General features: G+C 31.6%; 2 protein-coding genes across 4 annotated transcripts; both read left to right on the forward strand.

Annotated features, from left to right (window-relative positions):
- The first annotated feature begins 133 nt into the window (after positions 1 to 133).
- Positions 134 to 12152, forward strand: LOC126851942 (general transcription factor 3C polypeptide 1). Of its 2 annotated transcripts, XM_050596282.1 has the most exons (16): positions 134 to 316; positions 612 to 805; positions 1246 to 2137; positions 2429 to 3164; positions 3387 to 4248; positions 4520 to 4765; positions 4837 to 5112; positions 5527 to 6459; positions 6889 to 7897; positions 8219 to 8769; positions 8882 to 9420; positions 9508 to 9700; positions 9953 to 10049; positions 10416 to 10533; positions 11067 to 11251; positions 11634 to 12152. In XM_050596282.1, exons 1-15 carry the CDS (start codon positions 235 to 237, stop codon positions 11074 to 11076), a joined length of 6738 nt encoding a protein of 2245 aa, XP_050452239.1. In that variant the 5' UTR covers positions 134 to 234; the 3' UTR covers positions 11077 to 11251; positions 11634 to 12152. The 2 variants fall into 2 exon arrangements, with proteins under 2 accessions (XP_050452239.1, XP_050452240.1); XM_050596283.1 differs by lacking the exons at positions 11067 to 11251; positions 11634 to 12152 and adding an exon at positions 10752 to 10825.
- On the forward strand, positions 11771 to 20480 carry LOC126851958 (uncharacterized). 2 transcript variants are annotated; one of them, XM_050596342.1, is made up of 11 exons: positions 11771 to 11906; positions 12558 to 12715; positions 12947 to 13135; positions 13249 to 13320; positions 13420 to 13482; positions 13811 to 13882; positions 13973 to 14029; positions 14272 to 14367; positions 14442 to 14531; positions 14671 to 18713; positions 20327 to 20480. In XM_050596342.1, exons 2-10 carry the CDS (start codon positions 12615 to 12617, stop codon positions 16769 to 16771), a joined length of 2841 nt encoding a protein of 946 aa, XP_050452299.1. In that variant the 5' UTR covers positions 11771 to 11906; positions 12558 to 12614; the 3' UTR covers positions 16772 to 18713; positions 20327 to 20480. The 2 variants fall into 2 exon arrangements, with proteins under 2 accessions (XP_050452299.1, XP_050452300.1); XM_050596343.1 differs by having other exon boundaries at positions 14671 to 18702.
- Positions 20481 to 20801: the final 321 nt, after the last annotated feature.

A 20801-nucleotide genomic window follows, 5' to 3' on the forward strand; every position in this document is an offset into this window, starting at 1 on the left:
ATGCACTAGTTCAGAGTTTATCTTTTTCTCTCTATCTTGGAAGAAGAAAGATAAACTCTGAACTAGTGCAGCTAGTTCAGCGAGTTGCAGCTAGTAATGCAGCTATAAAGAGCAAACCTATTGCTCTCAACTCTCAACTCTCAATATCACAAGGCAATGGTTTCCTGCGTGCGAATATTGAAAATATAATTAAAATAATTTGTGGTTCCTGTGTTAATATATATATAATTAAATATGACTTATCTATCATTTAATTTAATGGAATCAATCATCGATGAGATTGCTTTGGAAGGATTAGATGGCATTACTTTACAAGGTTAACAATTATTCGATCTTATTATTTTCTATTCCAAAAATTTCTATAATTGTAAAAAATATTTTATATAATAATTGTAAAATATTTCTGTAAAATAATATATCTTTCCTATGCAGGAAGAAGAACTATATTATTTAATTATTTATTTTTTTTAAATATATCTCTTATTGATTCACACTTACTTCATAGTACTTATTAGTTTTGATAATTGAATATTTTTATTGTATTTTTTAATTATATATTTACATTATGGATAATTTTTTCAATGTTTTATATGTTTTTTTTTTGTTTTTAGCATTATGGCTGAGATTAGCAAATAGATTTCATGATCCATTGCCATTGCCTAAACCTTTCATGGAACAGGTATGGTCAATAATTAAAAAGGTGAAAGGCTTTTCATTTTACAAATTAGAGACGCCAAGAGAACCATTGGTGATATTTGATCGTTATGAATTTGTACATCCTGACCTAGGCATTATACTTGAGCCAGTAAGTATATTAAATTAATTTATGTTTACATGTATAGTTTTAGAAAACATCTTTTATAGTTTTATAAAATAATAAAGAGTCCAGTTTTAAATTAAATTAATTAAAATCATTATTTGTTTAATAAAAGAAATGATTTTAATAAATGTTTAAAAGCTCAATTTGAATAATTTTTACAAGGTATTATTGTAATTAAATTGAGTTTTATAAGAGACTTTAAATGATATTTATATATTTTGTGCACACACATGTTATTTAAATGTAAATTTAAATAATTTAAAAAATTTATTGTCAAAATGTATCTATTTTATAAGATGTAGTTAAATCTATAAATTCAAAGTCAAATTATATTTTAAAATTTCCCACAATTTTTTATTAATTTCTAATTTAGACAAATTCTAAAATATTTTTTCTCACATTTTTTTTTATTTTTTTGTTTTTAGCCAAGTGTTCCACCAGATATTTATCCCCATTGTCCTATTCAAGATCCTAAGACAGGTGTAAAAGGATCTTGTTCTACATATTATACAAGAAAGGATATCAAAGATAATGTAAAGAATGCAGATCTAGATGAGGTAACAGAAAAATATGGATTAAGTTTGGTGATTGTAGCATCTCAATTGATCAGGACACGGGCTTTGATGAGTGTCGATGTAAGTCCAACATTGGAGCTGACAATCATGCATTATTGCTTCTTAGAAAGAGTGGGAAGAGCTCGTTATCATGGTGAAGTTACTCAAGGCAAACTCAGCTTAGCAGCACTCAAAGAAGATCCAAAAACTTTGTTTTATCATCGAAAATTTCTGCTACATCACAAACTAATCACAAAGCAAATTCATCATCAGAAAAGCTCCGGCCATTGCGGTAGCGGTAGTCTTCTTCATCTGCCACGCTTTTATGTAGAACGAAAACCAAAAATGATTTATTTGGCAGAACAGGTGCTTGACATTCTAAGATCCAAAGAAAATGGTGTAGCTGAGTATGACGAGATTAGGAGGAAACTTGGAATTGATAATTCTATTAAAAAGTTGTTTAAAACTTCTTTCTTTCAAAAAATTGTGAAGACAGACATTTGCGTGCCATATAGAACTTTGTATTCTAACGCGGAACCTAACGAATGGCAACAAAAACAGGATCCTTCAAAGGAGAAGAAGATTAGAGTGGTACAACTGCTATATCCAGATGTCGATATTGCGGATATATGGAACAAAGATGAAAAGGACGATGATGAAGATATTATAGAATTGGATGTTTCCAATCATAAAGTTAATGTTCCTTACCTAAAGCAAGCAAACGCTATTGTCGAAGAGAGTCGATTAGAAGGAGTATCTCAAGGTAGAATATAATTTTTGTAATTATCTTAGAATCTTACTGTTTAAAGTTATTAATTTGAAATTTGTGTAAGTAATTTGAAATCTACATGTATGTGTTATGTGAATGTTTTTTCTAGAAGTTATTGTAACATTATAAAATTAAGAAGCTTTTTTTTAAAATGTAGCATTTTTTTATGAAGCAAAAATACTATGGAGTCAATTAAAAATAACAATTTTTTTGTCAAGACAAGAATAACTTTTAAGTTATAAATGATCAAAACTTAACATTGTAAATAAATTATCCCTCTTTTAGCTTATTTAGGAAAACAGATGGGTCTAACCAAATTGCAATCTAGGACATTCTTGAGAAATATGATAAAGATGGGAATTGTTGCAAAATATATGAACGATATGGGTCGACAAAGAATTACAAAATATGTGTCAAAGAAATTTGAAAAAGGCAGTAAGATGAGTAAGCAATTTAACAAGGAAATACACAAGATTAAGGAACTCACCAAGAGCATCATCAGTGAGAATGAAGGAAATCTCAAAAGTGAAGTAGCTTTACAAGTGGAAGACCAAAAGTCTTCTCTAAATTGTGAAGATGATCAGACAAATAAAAAATTTCATCAAGTTGATCAAATTAATGTTGATGCACCGATTATTAACAAAAATGAAGAGGAAAATAAAGATATAGATCGTATTAAAAAAGACATAGAGTTGAAAAATTATACCATTAACAGAATTTTCCACAAGTATCAATTGTCAACATTTAAATCTAAATACAAACGCACATCGTCACAGCTTTTATTAATAAAGACGAAGAATTCCAATGTTAACGTAAAAAAACAAAGAGTGAAATCTAATGTTTCATCTACGTGTATACAGCAAATTGCGAATGATACCAAAGCTACATCATTTTATAATAGCATAAAGACGAATCTGATAGCGCAAAAGCCCGTTCGTATTGGGAAAGGAGTCGGTGAAGTTTTTGGTTTTATGGAAGTTGTGCAAAACAGTGAGAAAAATACGTCTAATATTACATACAGGTATGCAAATATAAATAGTATAAATTTGTAGAAAGATTGTAAGAAAGCATTATTTCACTTTTATTAAATTTAGTTATATTTTTTTAATATATGAATTTTATATATTATAAAAAACTTTTTCAGACATTATTACTTTTATGATTTGTTAGAAATAAATATTTTTTAGATTTTTTTACTATACTTTTATATCATTTTTTAAATACTTTTTGTCATTGTGTTCAGATTGCTGAGGCGTGCCAACATGATCATCGAAGCAGTGAAGGAGCACCAGGTGATTGATGATACAACAAAACTTATGAAAATGATTTGTGAAGAAGAGGATAAAGAGGGTTATGATGTTAAGATCGATAAAAAATCTCTCATAAGGCTACTGCAAAAACTCGCTAAGGATAACTTGGTGAAGAATATCAAGTTGACTTTAAGCGCGAACGGACGTGAAAAAAACATGATGTTTATTTGCGATCCAAATATCGATACCGATCATACCGTGATCAAGTCGGCCGTTGAGCAAGCGAAAGTCAAGTTTTGTTTGTTAGCATCTCAAAAGGCGAAGTTACTTGCAAAAAAAACGGCAGATAAGAATAAAGAAAATACAGTAGACAAGCCGTCGGATTCTAAGGAGCAATTGCAAGAACTTAGCAAGACAACAATTAAAAATACGTTGTCTTCTGTCTACAAGTATGATGCTAGAGCTGGCAAACGATATGGTCTCAGTCCAAAGTTTATCAGAATGCAAACAATGCACATTTTGCTCTTTTATTTAGTATATGATCATCCTGGCATACCAAAGTTATCTCAGCAAGAACAGATAGAAATTCTTAAATCTAATGACTATGAAATTGATGATAATCTTGTTCAGGAATTTAGTACTATTTACAACACCGAAGTAGGCTGGAAGATGTTTGTTCCACCTTTGCCTAAACACAGCGGATGGCCCGAAGGTTGGGCACTGATGTGCGACGTCCTATTGGGGCTGCCTTTATCGATTTTCGTTAAGGTGCATAACATCACCTTTACGATACCCGAATTGGAACACTATTTGAATCATCCTATTAGGAAGCATTACCTTGTCAAGAATCTTCCGGTGAGTTTGAAAGAGAAAAAAACTTAAAAATGTAATATACAGTATTATATAAAATTAAAAAAAAAAATAGTTTTAACGGTTTCGGACAGTTGGGTCGGACAACTATGATTAGCTAGCTAGTGATTCCGCGAGCTAGCTAAAAATAAGATATAAGCTTTTTAAAATTAAGATGACAGGCTATTTTGTTAATATTCGAACAATGATTTTTACGATACAAATTTGTTTATTAAGAATGCTCTCTTATTTTATAAATTTTTCTTTTTATATTTAGGTCACAATACGGAACACTCTCTTACATGCACGGAAATATATATTTAATATTCATGATACCGTAACTAGATTATGTTACATCGGTCTAGTACAGTTCGGTCCACAGCGACTGAAGGATAAAGATCAAGTATTCATCTATCTGAATCGACGCACGGAATTGATGGATACGATCTCTTCGTCACCGAGCTATCATAAGATCGAAGACAAAATGTATCCGGTCACTAAGTACTTCTTCGATCGCATACAGGTACTATTGTTACTAATGACTGATTATTATAGAAATTTAGAAATTTATAAGGTAATTAATCTTCTTTACAGGTCGTTGAAAAATACTGGTACGATATGTGGACTATTTGTGTTAGTACGCTACTTGGTGGAAGACAGGCCGTACAGGGTAAGGATATTTTACTAGAGGATCTGAGCAAAAAGACTGCTATGATAGAAGCGATTGCACCACGCACTTCGAAACAGACCGCGGAAATGGATACGGGTGCAGTTCCCGGAGATCGTAAAGGAGCTGCTGGTATTGATTCAGCTTTCTTTGCACATTTAAAACGTAATTGGAATTGGTCAATTAGTTCTACAAATCGACAGGTAAGCAAATGAAGAAATCACGCGAGATAAAAAAATAATTGTTCTATAAAAAGATAAAGTAAAACATTTTTATATTTTGAAATTTTTGATTTTGGAGATTTTTATACATTTTTTAGATTAATATTGCATGTGTATACATATACATCTAATATGAAAACATAATTTGTAATGCTATTTGATAATAATTTTGATAGCAGGTAATGGATATTATCATTTAGAAATTTTTATTTAATTTTATGTAATACAGATAAATCTCTTAATATAAATTTTATATTTATAAATTTCTATAATACCGAAATATATATTCTTCAGTATAAATTAGACTGTATTATTAGATGTATTACGATTAACGTTTTTCTACATTGTGATAATATATTGATATTATAAAATATTCTTATTGTAAATCGTTATCAGGCCTCCAGGAATCACGAAAAATCCAGCACAGGTCAACGAGATTTGCATTTCTCAAAGATTCAGACAAAGCCGGTTAAGTATACGGAATATGATGGCCTGAAGAAAGTTTCTGGACCGCCACCGCCTATTGTCAACGCGACCGAATTGCGGAAAAAGGTGTACGATCACTTTAGCAGTGGCGGGCGGAAGAACGAGGCCTTACCGTCACAACAATCAACCAAGCAAAAATCTTTTATACGACGAGTGATGCCGCGTAAAAAAAGCGGTCGGCCGCGGCTTAAGTATGATGAGGACGATTACCGAGCGATGCAGCGGATGCACAAGCTACGTGTGGACTGGGAATCACACGAGGATAATATCTTGCTGGTGTGTAAGGTGGCAACAACATATTTATCTTCGAATTCGCGTAAGCAGGTCATCGGTTTCACAACAGTGCGCGATGTATTGCGTACATTCTCTTATAATTCGTACAACAAAACCTCCCGCGCTTGTCAACGTCGATTGATGTATATGCTGAAGCAGCCCCGCACGGTGAATAGCGTGGCGTTAGGCGTCGAGGAGATTAAGCAGGATCCTTTCGTCGACAGGCGGTACGGTGGCACGATGGATAAACTGAAAAATGAATGCACGAGTTCAGCAGATTACGAGAAACGAGTCACGGAGATCTTCAAGGAGCTTGTTGGCTATATCATCAAGAAGTATTATGACATCGCGGAGATTAAGCCAAAGAAGCATTTGGCGATGCCGAGAACGGTGCAGGAGTTTAATCTTTTTTTCGAGATTGTCTATCCAGCAAAGCCACATCATAATCAGGGTTTCACAAAGGATGTGCGTAGTATAAATGATATCCATGCAGCGACCATCAATTCTGTCATACACAGTTCCATGTGTTGCGGTAAGGATAGACGCTGCTGGGCTTATCAACTGTTTAAGGTATGATTAATTAATATGAAAGATACTCTGATGAAACATAATATACATAAAGCTTATTTATTTTGGTTATTAAACTATAATTAAATTATTGATTAAATGCTTGACGAGAAACAACATCTGATTTGTTGAGAACTTTTAATTTATTTAATCTACAATTAAATGATAAATTTATTTTGTTCTAGTATAGCATTTTCCTTTTTTTCTTTTTTTTTGTGACATTTATCGTTCATTTTTATATATAATTTACTTAGTATTTGTATAACATGCGGATAATTAACACTTGTATTGATCTTATATATCTTTGCTTATAAGCTTTTAAAATTGTCATTATTACAATAAAAATAACAATAAAATATTTTTTAATTATATTATATCATAAGAAAAAAATAAAAATTTTTGATACTCATTAATACATCTTTGTTGTTAAAGGTATACCAGCAATACCCGGAGATTTTATTACGGCAGGCGATGAGCAAGATCAGATCAGACCAAATGGTGACAGTAAAAAAGCATCACTTAGCGACTATTAAGAAGTTCGGCAATTACATGCCAATGAGCAGCTCACAGTACCAGCTTAGTATCAATTATATTCATAAACTCCAAACCAAGTGGCCTTATGAAGCGTTTAAGAAATCCTACGATGTTTTTGTAAAATTGTTGCAATGGTATTCAGAGCACAAGAATGTCCTCCCTTCGCCGGAACAGAAGGAAATGTTGAATGGTACTGAAATTCTGCCAGTTTCCTGTGGCATAGTCACCATCATGCACGATTTCCTAGGACGCGATCAAATTGACTTTGACATAGAGATGCCGGAACAGATCATTATGTTAGACGCAAGATACCAAGGCAAGGACGAGACTTACTTTAGAGTTGCACAAAGATATCAGGATATTTTGACAAGGCTTTATCGTTTCAAGTTTGAGAACGTTGGCGCTCAAAATGCTGAATTTTTCGAATCTGAAATGAAAACATGGAGAGAGGTCTCTTCAAAAAGAAAAAGAGTTATTGAAGACGATGATTGTGAAGAACTGATGGCGAAAATTGCTCGTAGGGACGAGGAATGCAATGAAAGAGAATCAGAAAAAGAATCTAAACGAAATGAAATTGTAACAGGAAACAGATCAGTTAACGAAAACATTGAACAGTTGAGTCTAAAGAATCATTCTAATGTCCATAAGCAAAATGAGAAAAAAATTCATGTAAATCGTTCAAAAAAGAGATCTATCGATGTTGAAGATAATTTTATGGATTATGAAGAACCGTTCTTAAAAAGAGCAAAATTAAACTCCGAGAATTCGACAGATGTAGAGGATCTAGAAAAGGACGAAGAATCAAATGTGTGCGAGAATCTTGAAAGCATCAAAAAGATACCTTCAAAAAATACTCTCGAATCTTTTGAATCATTGAAAGAATTAAAAGAACAAGTAAAAGAAGAAGGTATGTGTCATATTTTTAATCTTAGAGAGAGAAATAGTTAAAAATTGAAGATTTACTGTCCTATATGGGGACTTTAAATGCTCTAATCCGAATATTTATAACAAATCTGTTTTTATTAATATAATTAATTATAACAAATATACAAAACCTAAATTAATCTGATAATATTTTTTTAGTACTCTTAATAAATAGGTTGACTTAGAGAATTATAGTCTATATAGCATATACATAACATTAGATAATACAGTAATTTTTAGTAAAATTTTAAAGTTGACTATTCAAAAATATTGTAAATATGCCATTTTACTGTGAATTTACCAGCTTCTTCAACGCAATCGAGCAGGACGAGCAAAGTAGCAGCGATTCCTCGACGCGTCAGCGAGATTATCAGAAATGTGCCGTCCGAAACGAGCTGCTTTAGTCTTTATAGCAAGCTTGATGATACAAACGACATTCAGAAAAAATACACGAGAATAGCTATGCTGAGGATGAGAGAAGAGCTAAATAATCTTACAGTAGCCGACAGCCATCACGCGCACGAATATTTTGTAGTTAATAGTTTCAAGATGTTCTATAACTTGGAGATGTCATCATCGACAGCATCATCTGCGTCGTCAAATGAAATTGAAAATTTCAGAAGTTACTCAGTACCTAGCCAACTTATACCACTCAGGATCAATACTGTAAACGATCTTCTCAACGAACTGAATCGAACCGCAATTTTCCCGAAGAATGGTATCTCTTATGCAGACTATAAGGATGAGATAATGACAAAAAAGAATGACATACCGGTCGAGTGGAAATACGTCGACGCAGTATATAAATTCGTTCGAGAAAAAAAAGAAATCGGCGCTTGTTCTCAGGAGTTGTTGGTAATTGAGTCTTGATTTATTAATTATTTTACTTTAAAATTAACAATCTTTTTCTAAATTTATTTGACTTATTTTTGTACAAGTTTGCGTTACTAGTTTTTTGTTTGTCTAGGATAAATTCTTCAATGAACAAGGAACGAACTTGTACAAAGCTGTTTCGCTTTTAATGGAGAATCATATATTTTTGCGTTCTGGTGTCACCAATCCACGCTACATTCATCATCGTTACGTGGATTCTTGGCTAATTCATTCCTACAAGATATATCGTCTCGAACAGGAGTCTACAGTGCCATTTAAGGACAGTGTATATGCCACAATGCAGCAAGGAAAGACAGCTGAGGCAAGTCTTGAAATGAATGCAAAACAGAATAGTGAAGATACAGAAACAGATAATGCAATACCATCAACATCATCGCATAATCACGAAATCAAAGAGAAGAAAGATGAGAAAGTTGATAAGGATTTAAATAAGGAAGAAGAAGATGAGAAAGTGGATAAAGATTTAAATAAGGAGGAGGAAAAAGAGAAGAAAGAAGATAGCGAGATCAATGAAGAAAATGGTACACATTCGAGAAAAAGAATGCATAAGCAAAGAACATGTTTACTTCCACAAAGGGATGTGTACAAATCTGCCCAGCAATTAGATTTCTCGTATGTATTAAGAAAAAAAAATAGTGAAAAAATTTTTGTATGTGAAGAACTTGTAAAACAATACTGATGAATATTGCTTTCTTTTAGAACGGCCGAGGAAATAAAAGTGGTGATAAAACCTTGGATTCGTATAGACGGCGTGTTGAATCGCAAAGTGCTCGATCGAATGCTAGGTGCAGTTCTCAATTATTGTTTACTTCACCCTGGACATACCATGGCAAAGGTGCAAAATAGATTCGTTCCAGCCCTACAACCCTTTCATACGCGGGAACTAATCGAGGTTTGTTATTAATTATTTACAATTTGTTTTCAGAAGTCTTCTTATTTGAATCTCATATAGATATAAGACCTCTAGATACTATAAATCTTATGTAACAACTATTTGATAAAGTATTATTAAAAAAAATATTTGATAAATAATAATGTACAATTCCTAAAATATAAAATATGGTTTTTTTAAAAATATCGTTAACTTAATGTGTAAACTATTATCTAACGCAATTAATTTAAAGTGTATATAATTTTTTTGCAGATATTAATTAAAGTAGGTTGTTTAGAGAGTAAGCATTTAAAGAAAACGCGCGTCACTCTGTTTTCTCGGCCATCTACGATTCAAATTACTAAGCTAAGTATGTGAATTTCTCTCTTTCTCTATTATTATGAAAATTGAAAACTCTCTGCTCTTTAATACTTAATAGCTATTATATTAGTCATCATATGCTTTTCTATATTTATTTAAAAACATGATAATTTATTTTTTTATAAGTATTACATTCGAAAATTCAAAAATTAAATTAATAATTTCTTTAAATAAAAATAAGAGAGCGAGAGCAGATGCAATTCTATATAGTTAGTTTCCTATCAGAATATATATAATAATATATAAAATAATATTATTTTATGTTTTTTCTTTTTTGCTTTTTGAGAGAATATGTTTCATTTTTTTCATTGACATTTAATTTATAATGTTACTAATATTAGCATCTGTTTTTAAGCTGCGGATACCATTGGATGGTTTGCTGAAGATGAGATAGTACTCGAGCCAGCTGTAGATGCTATTATAAAATTCAGCATATTCTTGAGTACGAGGATGTACAGCACGGATTTTATGCCGTAATTAGTCATATATATTTTATAAAGTACAAAGAACAATCAAAAACATAAACGTATATATACATATTTGGTCAATAAAATAATAAAATAAATAGAAAATAAAATAACAAAATGTAAATTTTATTACAATTGGTACTATGTACTGCATAGATAAGTATCATATTTCTTATTATATATATGTATATATATATTAATAATTATAATAATTTTTAATATAGATGATTTTACAGAAAATGATACAGAGAAGAGAGTTTACTTGATATTGTACAACTAGTGTTACACAATTTTAGAAAGAGATAAATTTGACATAAATGATGTATAATCTCAAATAAATTTTAAACCTTTCTGAATTTTTAAGAAAATATATTCATACATACACATACATTTTATGTATATATATATATATATATATATATATATATATATATATATATATATATATATAATCATATTATTATTATCAGTATATATAAATAAAGATTAATTGGAGTCAACATGAATAAAATTGTCCTGACAAAATTTTTTGATTGCAGTAAATTTTAAAATTAGTGTTTTTACTGGTTGACGCATCGACGCATGTGCGAATTTGAAATATGACCAATCCTGAAATTGCCGCGCATTTAGTGCAAACGACATTGGCTAGAGGTGTACGTACATGGATTCAACCAATTAGATCAGTTGGTTACGGTCGTCTAATGTAAAATAATACGCATATCATGTGAGACCTAATTTTTCGTTTTTTTCATTTCTCTTTCTTAAAAATTTGAATATCTAGCTGTGATTCCTTTTTTATTATGAAAAGTGTAAAAATGCAGTTCAACAAATAGTCGTTGATTAGAAAACCTATAAGATATACGCAGGATCGTAAGTATGTATTTGACTTTTAGGGCCTCGAATTCTGAAAAAAATACGAAGCCTCTTTTGAATGTAAAAGAGAAAGAAAGTATAAAAATGCCAAAAAAAGTTTTGATATCGAAATATCGCGAACAAAATTTTCCAAATTCGCATATTAATTACGCCAAGAAGAAAGAAATGTTTTTGTGTATATTTTGCGATATCTTTTTCTTGTCGGGTTTCAAATGCACTTGTTTAATCTCTAGTACATACTGGACATGCGTGTTAGATCCTGTTACGTTTCGCATGGTTCAATTTGGCGGACTCTGACAGATTGTTTCGTCGTTTTTCGTTTATCTTTGAAAAGTTACGTTTGAGAGAAGTAATATATGGACGTCGAAAAGTATAAAGACCTATCTATATCTATATGAAAGGATGTAATTTGTGTGTTTAAAGGATGTAAATATTGACGTGTTTCAAGTTTTGTACGAATTTATATGCTCACACATATATGTACAATCTACCATTTTACCGTTTTCGTAAGTATTTAATTGTCTGTAGAATTTCTGTTTGTGATTGTAAGATATTCTATGAGGATTTATCGAATCTGGATTTTGCTGTAATAATAAACGAATAAATGAATGATTGAAAGGAGAACACCCACAATATATATATATTATATTTTAGGAAAGTCAGAACTAAATATGCAAGAAATTTATTTCATGTATTTGTGCTATATTATTTCTTACTTCTGAAATATAATACTGCATAAATATAATCTTGTACAGCTTAAATGATCTTTTATTTCAGTATAAGAAGCTTATATTTTATCATAAAAAAGAAGCTTATATATCTTGCAATTATATGCTGTTTATATATAATATATATATATAATTAAATATATATTAAATATATCAAAATATATTCCATAAAAAATAAATGTTTTAATATAAAATTAATATAAATTACAATAGGATACAACTTTGTATTTGATATTATTTATGAACAAAATTGTTTGCAAATTGTTTCTATCCCAAATGATCAATTTCCAGTAATATATTATATTATGAGTATTTGTCTGCTGTAGATTTAAAAATAAAAATATACCTGTATTATATTAACAATATCAGGAATAGACCATAAGAAATTGGTACTATATTTATAATTATATACTTTTGTTTTTATTTTAGGTTTTTAAGTGGACAATTTATTACACAGTGTGATTATTATTAAAACTTTGCTAAAAGATGAATGAAACTAGCACTCGTTGGTGCTTTGCACCAGGTTGTATGTTGAATATAAAAATAGCGAAACGACATTTCTTTCGATTTCCAAAAGAAAGAGAAAGGTGTGTGTATTTTATATTTATCTGATTGTTGTTCAACATAATATAAATACAAAAATCTTTGCATTTTTAATCTTATATATTCTTAAACAACTGATTTTGTATTTATATTACATTTAAATATGTTGTACGTAAATTATATCTTCAAATTTATATTCTATGTATATACATATATTTAATATATTATATTATAATCTTAAATTTGTATTCAAAATTAGAATTATGTATTTTTAGATGGCTAGAATGGATTAAAGCCTGCAATAGAATGGACTTAGAGACAATAGGTCCAGAATATGCTAATCAATACTATCGTTTATGCCACTTGCATTTTCGAGTAGAAATGTTTCGAAATATAGAAGGTAGAATCTATCTTAAGAAAGAAGCTGTACCATCAATATTTTTGAAACCGATACAGACAGGAAAGTGAGTAAATACTTTTGTTTTTATTTTTCATTTTATTATATTTGAAAAATAAATGATTTTCAAAAAAAAATTATTCAATACAAAAGACATTTAAGAAGATAATTGTTTTTCAGTAATAAATCTACAGACTTGTTACAACCAATTTCTTTTGTAACTATATTTTTGAAGCCAGAGAGCAGAACCAGGTGAGCTCTTATTAAATTTTCTTTTTTGTTTTTTGCTACAAGAGTAGGACAATAATTTAATAAGTTTTATTTTTAATAAGTCAATTTTTTTTTATTCAGAAACTCATCATCAAATATGACTACGCAATTGAGTTTGACACATCCAATAAAAACTGATGAAAGGTGAGTTTCTATTTTGTTATAATACTAATATAAAGACTGTATTTTGGAATTCATAGTATTACCAGTATGTTATATTTGTTATTCATCAAATGTAGAATAAGAATGATGATATACTTTCAGTAATTCTAAAACACAGTCAAAATAATAAACTTTTTAATTAATTTTGGTGCATGTAACATATATAATTATATATATTAGATATTCTATAATAAATATAGAATAAACATATTTTATGTAAAGTTGATATTTATTGTATTATTGTAACAATTATATCATTTATCGATCATATAAAAGTTATTGATTAAATAATATAATTTATTGATTACAGAGATACAACTGTAATTTCACCACTACAAGTACTTTTTCCAAGAGCATCTATAAAGCAAGTGTATGAGGATAGGTAAGTTTTAACTTTCTATTTATACTAATATCATTATTCTATTTTTAATTACATGAATATTTATTAATTTGAATGTTTAAAATTTGTTAGAAATACACTATCAGTTCAGACAACATTGCTAAAAGAGAAGTCAGAGAACGATAATGAGTAAGTTCAAATATTAGTTTTTATTTTATTATTATATTTTTATTTATTAATATATATTTAAATACATGTAATTTCCAAAAGCATTCGTCTCACTTTCTTTCATGTAATTATCATTTATCAAAATGTCTTCATTTATTGTTTTATTAACAGAACTCATATACACAAATTCTCGAATATCTATCAGCAATAAGAAATTTCGAAAAAAAATTAATATATTATGAAAAGTATATTTTTGTTGGCAGAAATATCCCTAAGCCAGAGGTGCAACTCGTCAGAGAAGTATGCACAGACTTGGTAACACCGACATCATCACGAATATCTCCGGAATGCGACAATGGGTAAATTCGGTAACAATTTAAAAAAATGGATTCATATAATATCATTTATTAATTATATTTATTTTTTTTTACAGCGATATCATAGATTTAACGTCTACGGATTCTTTAGTGGCAACGACATCGAAAACCGTATCAGTTCATGCAATACCACAAAATGGTGACAGGTGAGAATTATTTGTTTCTATATCTGAGAATTATGTTATTACGAGATTTTATGAATTTTGCAATAATTTCAGTAATTAATAGTAAAATATTTAACGAGATATAGAAGAATATCATTTTAATCGTTGATACATTATACAGAACTCCAAAAAGAAGACGTTGGCACATTTCAACACAGACGCCAGAAGCGTGGATATATATCGATTCTTTTTTAAAAAAGAGACGAATAGAAAATCTCGAAACTCATATCGATAACCAGGTCGCGAAGCGATCGAAAATGCTCTATGTGGAAAACGAAGATCATTGCGCGAAGGTGGATCAGTTTAAAGCAGCATGCGCGGACTTGTTGCCGCGTAACTATGCCTTATTAGTATCTGCGTTCATTAACGCTCGCGAGAAACGCAAGGCCAAAAAAAATTTTGCGGATAGACAATCTGCGCTCGAGTTTTTCCTCATAGCTTCTGGCGCCTACCGATTTTATCGGCCGTTATGCCTGTTGCCCACTGTGCGTCAATTGTGGAGACATATCCGTAATTGGGATATACCTCCCGGCTTGAACGATAATGTGTTTAACGCATTACATTTGAAGATGAAATCACTACCATCGACAGAGAGACTTTGCTGTCTTTGTATAGGCGAAATGCGATTGAGACCGTATCTTTTTTACAATTTATCGCGTGATAGAATCATCGGTTTCCATGATATCGGCGTAGAGAAACGGCGCACGCTAGCGAGAAAGGCTCTAGTAATAATGGCGCGTAGCCTCAACGGTGACTGGGAACAGCCTGTCGCTTATTATTTCTACGGCAGCACGTGTTGTGCCAATATCATGAAAGATCTGATATTTCAGGCGATAATTAAATTAAAGAGCATTGGCGCGGCTGTGCATGCCTTGATTACAAGCACAGCACCAGCATTTCTACGATTATCGCGGCAATTAGGAATTTCTGTGGAGCATTCATTCTTTTTGGTAAACGGCGAGAAAATATTTTACATTTTTGATGTTCCTCGTTTGATAAGAGCAACCAGAAACATTTTCATGAATTACGAATTTCGCTACCGCGAAAAGAGAGCCTCGTGGACGGATATCGAACTGTTGTTCAGGCGTGACGGTCAAATGCGAATACCGCTGGTTCCTAAATTATCCGTAGGTCATCTTGAGCCTAGTAAACGTCAAAAGACAGAAACCAAGTATGCCGTTCAAGTATTTAGCAGCAGCATGGCTGCAGGATTAAGCGCGCATATCGCGTCTGGCGAGTTTCCGTTGAAAGCAATTGGAACGATGGAATTTGTATACACTTTTGATCAGCTGTTCGACATTCTAAACTCATCTGACTCAACTAAGACTAATACTAAGGCTTTTGGTCAAGCTTTCACGGGTAGCACACACGAAATGTGCTTTTTGCAACAAACGCTCGACTTCTTAAAGTCGATCAGAGTGACCGACATAAACGGCATGTGCGTGAGATCGATGAAATCCTTTGATCGTTGGCAGATTACGATCAACGCGGTTATCCAATTGTGGAATAAGTTGAAGGAGCATCAGATCCCCTTTCTTCGCACGAGAAGATTGAATCAGGAGGGCATCGAGCGCGTTTTCCGTTCTATTAGACGACAAAGCGGAAATCGTGTTAAACCTACACCCATTTTGTTTACTCGCGCGTTCAAGAACCTCGTAAGCAAGCACTTTCTCGAGCATTCAAGTGAAGACAATTCCGCCGCGAACGCACGGAGAATGCTCAAGCGAATAGCGTTGTCAGCATCGTCGCTTCAAGTTGATACAGTTCAACCCGTTACTACTCAAATAGCTTTAAGCGTCGCGGCGACGAACTATCGTAACATCGATTTGCGACTGCCCGAGAAAAGCGCGTTTAAACGCGTCTGTGAATTTCTACTCAACGAATGTTTACTTACGCACGCTAATTGCGACGCGTGTATTGACTATGCCGCTATGGAAAACTCATTCAATAAAGAGGCGTCGAGCTCTTTCAGCCTTTACGTTTCTGGTTTGGAGGACACGTTTATGCTCAATTTCGAGAAATTCTCCATCGAGGACAATCTCGGCGCGCAGATGTTGCAGTTTGCACAGCAAGTTGAGTATAAACCGCCTTGTCCGGATTTTCCAATTGCTTTTTTGATCAAATTGTTCTTACGTATGCGAATATATTTTACATTGTCGCGTCATAATAAGATCTGCAAAGTCGTAGAATCGCGTAATTCTTTAAATGTGATACAATTGTAAGTTTGTTTTTATTGCGTTTAATTTTATTCAGATATTTATGTTTGTTTTTATTATGTTACATTTGCGTGTACGTTTTCGTTTATATCGGTCATTATTTTTTTTTCTCACGGTACATATTATTACATTTAAAGTATAAATTTTTATGCCGAGTTTTCGTTGAATCAGACAAGTATCTCAAATTTAAGAACGATATAAAGACACGTTTTTCCTTTTTTTTTTAAGTGATTAATTTTGTGTTAGATGCAAATCTTTGCAGGAGATAATGTAGGCCGATTTTTAACAGTAATTTTGCAAAACTTTTTTTTGATATTTTTATTTTGTTAATTGTTTAATTTGTTGTTGCATTTTATTGCATACTATTCGACGTATTATTTGTGTGAGTGAAATGCTTAATATATTATTTAATGCTTAATGCTTTGAAATTAAGATTTGCAAACCATTATTAATGTGACACATTGTTTTTTTTTTCTTTTTTTTGATCTTGCTTCTTTATGCAAAAGAATCTTTGCGAAATGAATAGAATGTAACTAAAATGTGAAAGTTGGAATACTTGAATTTTATTTTCAACAAGCAGGATATAGATTTTAAACTAATAATGAAGAATTTGTGAGGAAGTTATGACTTAGTTTAATGTACAGGATAGTACATGATAGATTGTTATATTCTCAATCACTATTAAGAATATTTATTTTATCGTTTAAATGTGTCTTTAATTAAATGTTTATTAAGTACACAAATAAAATTACACGGATATGTAAAATCTTGCTTTCTGGTCTACTAGTATTTGAATTGGTATGACGTTCACGTAGCGATGGTACGATGAGTTTTTTCGTCATAGTCGGCAGTTAAGGATTAAATGCGTTACTATATGTATATATATATACATATGTATAAGAAACGTTCGACGTGTTACAAGTAGGTCAAGCTATGACGCGCAACAGTAATCGATATAATCTAAATACGATGTACTCGCAAAGGGTGAAGTAATGCCACGGCATAAACGCGCTTCGCTAAATACGGAAGCAGATTGGATCGTTGCTTGTGCTTACCAGTGGTACCCATATTGTTACTTTATGATTAATAGAAGATAAATTCTAGCAGGTAGCAATATGTAAAGAGCTCGTTGAATATATGTAAGTTCTAAAAATGAGTTTTCTTTTTTTTTAGAGAATTTTGTTTATGAGAAATTATATATTTATCTTACAATCTTTGATTTTCTTGTTCTCTTCAAATGTCTGAATATATATTATTATTCAATTTCAAATATAGAAGAAAAGCAAGACTCGAAGAGAGAACCAATATTCATGAATTTCAAAGAACAAAATTCTTTTAAAATTTGGTGCGCAAGACATTTTTTAGAATATTTAATGATAAAATTAAAGAAGAAAGAATCTGGAGATATACCGTTAAATTCTTTGTAATACACTTTGCGAAACAAAAGAAATTTCTTGGATAATATACAATTCTAAGATGCTTTTTTCTTTTGCAGGATTTTTTGTTTTATGTATGATCTTCAATGATCGAGCTACAATTATAAGCTTTAATAATAGCCTTGTGCCGCTATTGCGAATATTAATATTAAGAAACTCAGACTATTGAGAAACTCTGGTAAGGCAGGTGAAGAAATCGATTCGATAGTCGCTCCTATACACGTGATCCGCGCGCGCATGTATCCGCGCGGACTTGCGGCTACAACTCTGCGTAGGCGACGGCGGGTTACCTAGGACACCGTGTACATACGAGGAGTGCCGCGTTGCAGGCAACACTTTCAGCACAGTCGTGTCCTCGGTGACGGCGTCGACGGGACCATGCACGTCCGGATTGAAGCATTAAACAACCGTGTTCAAATGACAGTTTCAAGTGCTTGAGATTAATTTATGAAGACGTAATAATCGAAGATGTAAATACAGGAGAATCGTCGAGGACTAAACGTTCGTGAAATGTAATTTTTAATACACTATTTTAAATGCACGTATAATTTTTCTTTTTTGGTGAACTGCATGCGATTGTTAAAAATCTTATATTTTTAAAATTTCTTTTTTCTTTTTTATTCCGACATGATTAAGCAAAATTGATTCTAATGTATGTATAACTTTTAATTCCTAAAAGAAAGGAAATTTATTCCAAATTTATTGTATATTGTCGCGAGAGAACTAAGATTAATAAAATATTAAAACAGAATATTAAAAAAAAAGTATAGAGAAAGAAATTTCTACGATTCTAAAATCTATGTCTTTCAATTTGAGATTAAATCTTCTAATCTGTAATTGTACTGTTGACTGCGCTCTTCGATGATATTAATTTATTTTTTCTTTTTGCGTGTTATCTGACACTCACATCCAGATACCCGATATAAAGGCGCGCATTTATCTCGCGATACTAAAATAAACTTATTTTGCTCTCGCGACAGAACTTCGATTGTCTTTCTGTTGTGTGCATCATGATAATGGCGCCGCGAGTCCTTGCCGCAGCCTTGCGTTTTCACCTCGAGGCTGATCGCTATTTAAATACACACATACACATCGCGACGCGCAGGTGTGCGAGAATTATGTTCTCCTTTTTTCTCCTTCGTATCGAGATATATCGAGCGTCGCTATTATCGGCACCGCATTCAAGAAACGCGTTTAACGTCCGATGGATCCGCGATTTTTCGTTCTCCCTCGATCTGCTCCATGTTCCTGTAATAAATTAAACCGACAGAATGAACAAGTGAGAAATTGTGGATCGCCTTGGTTCCCTCCAGTTCTTCCTGTTCCTTCTTCTTCAAGGTTCTCTCGTCAAAGTTAACGCTCTTTTCGTCTCCTTCTCTAGTTGCGAGTTTTTGGTCAATATTTTATGTCTCAAAGCGAAAGGTCATATGTAATCTATATTTTTATAGAGTAGAAATAAGTTCTTGCATTTGTTGTTATTTATTTTTGCTCTTTTCCCAGACAGCATACAATTTATAAAATATATACAAAATATTTATAATAATTTGAATATTTTATAAATATTTATCAAGATATTTTATAAATATTTTTGTGATCTTAGATTTAAAATAATAAAGATTTATCACAAATATCATAAAAATATTTATAAAAATATTGAGAAATTTTATAAAGTATTACTATAAATATTTATTTTTTACTTATAAATATTATATAAAATATTTAGTATATATTTTAATAATATATCAAATAAAGTTTTTATAATTTCTTCTTTTAATCTATATAAACTATGTATAAAATATTTATATAATATTTCAAAAAATAAATAGTAAAAAATTTATGAATATTTATCATAAATATTGTGCGCTGTCTGGATTATAGCAATCAGTATACAAATAACACATAAGTGTTAAAAAACTAATTCTCTACTTTACAAAAATAGATTATAAGAAAATAAAGTATGGTTTTTTGTGACAGGCATTAGAAAAAGAAAAAATAACGTGTCTTTGACTTCGAGTAATTTGACAACATGCCCGAAATGCCTGGATAGACACCGTTCGTTCGTTTGCCAGTCATCCCCGCTTGACAGGAGTCCAATGTCACACTATTCTAACAGGTATTTTTACAGGTCAGCGTGAATCAATCTCAGCATCTACAAACGTAGTGGCCGACCGTCACCTCGCTATTTGGCGCGCCAGTATGCTCCTACGTTGTCCTCCGGACTGAACTTCCTGATACGTGAATCAGGATCGCCGGAAGCTGACCTCGTGCGGCGAGGATGAGCGCCAAGATATCGGCGGCTGGCTGCGACGGCGCACAGTCAATTGTGAGCCATCGTGCTGCGAGAGCGTCGCCCGTCAAGAGATCGCTGTCGCCTGGTAAGTGTGACATATCGACAATTCATTTGATAAGTTATATGTACATAGTTTACACACATCTATAGAAAGTTTTTGAATACTTCTAGAAAGATAAATCACGTTTTATATATATCGAGAGATATGTATACAACGTGTACAAAATTAGAAATTAATCTAAAAAGTTAGTGCAAAGAAGTTGTCATATTTATATGTGTCATATAATGAAATGTTTATTTTTTATTAATA

The sequence above is a fragment of the Cataglyphis hispanica genome, chromosome 9 (genome assembly GCF_021464435.1).
Source record: "Cataglyphis hispanica isolate Lineage 1 chromosome 9, ULB_Chis1_1.0, whole genome shotgun sequence".
In the NCBI taxonomy this organism is placed as follows: domain Eukaryota; kingdom Metazoa; phylum Arthropoda; class Insecta; order Hymenoptera; family Formicidae; genus Cataglyphis; species Cataglyphis hispanica.

Excerpts from the sequence above, each read along its gene's own strand:
- LOC126851942 (XM_050596282.1), top strand. The coding sequence starts at position 235 with ATGACTTATCTATCATTTAATTTAATGGAATCAATCATCGATGAGATT. Across the intron at positions 3,165-3,386 it reads ACGTCTAATATTACATACAG|ATTGCTGAGGCGTGCCAACA; the intron begins GTATGCAAATAT and ends CATTGTGTTCAG. Across the intron at positions 7,898-8,218 it reads AGAACAAGTAAAAGAAGAAG|CTTCTTCAACGCAATCGAGC; the intron begins GTATGTGTCATA and ends TGAATTTACCAG.
- LOC126851958 (XM_050596342.1), top strand. The coding sequence starts at position 12,615 with ATGAATGAAACTAGCACTCGTTGGTGCTTTGCACCAGGTTGTATGTTG. Across the intron at positions 13,136-13,248 it reads AAACCGATACAGACAGGAAA|TAATAAATCTACAGACTTGT; the intron begins GTGAGTAAATAC and ends ATTGTTTTTCAG. Across the intron at positions 14,532-14,670 it reads ATACCACAAAATGGTGACAG|AACTCCAAAAAGAAGACGTT; the intron begins GTGAGAATTATT and ends TACATTATACAG.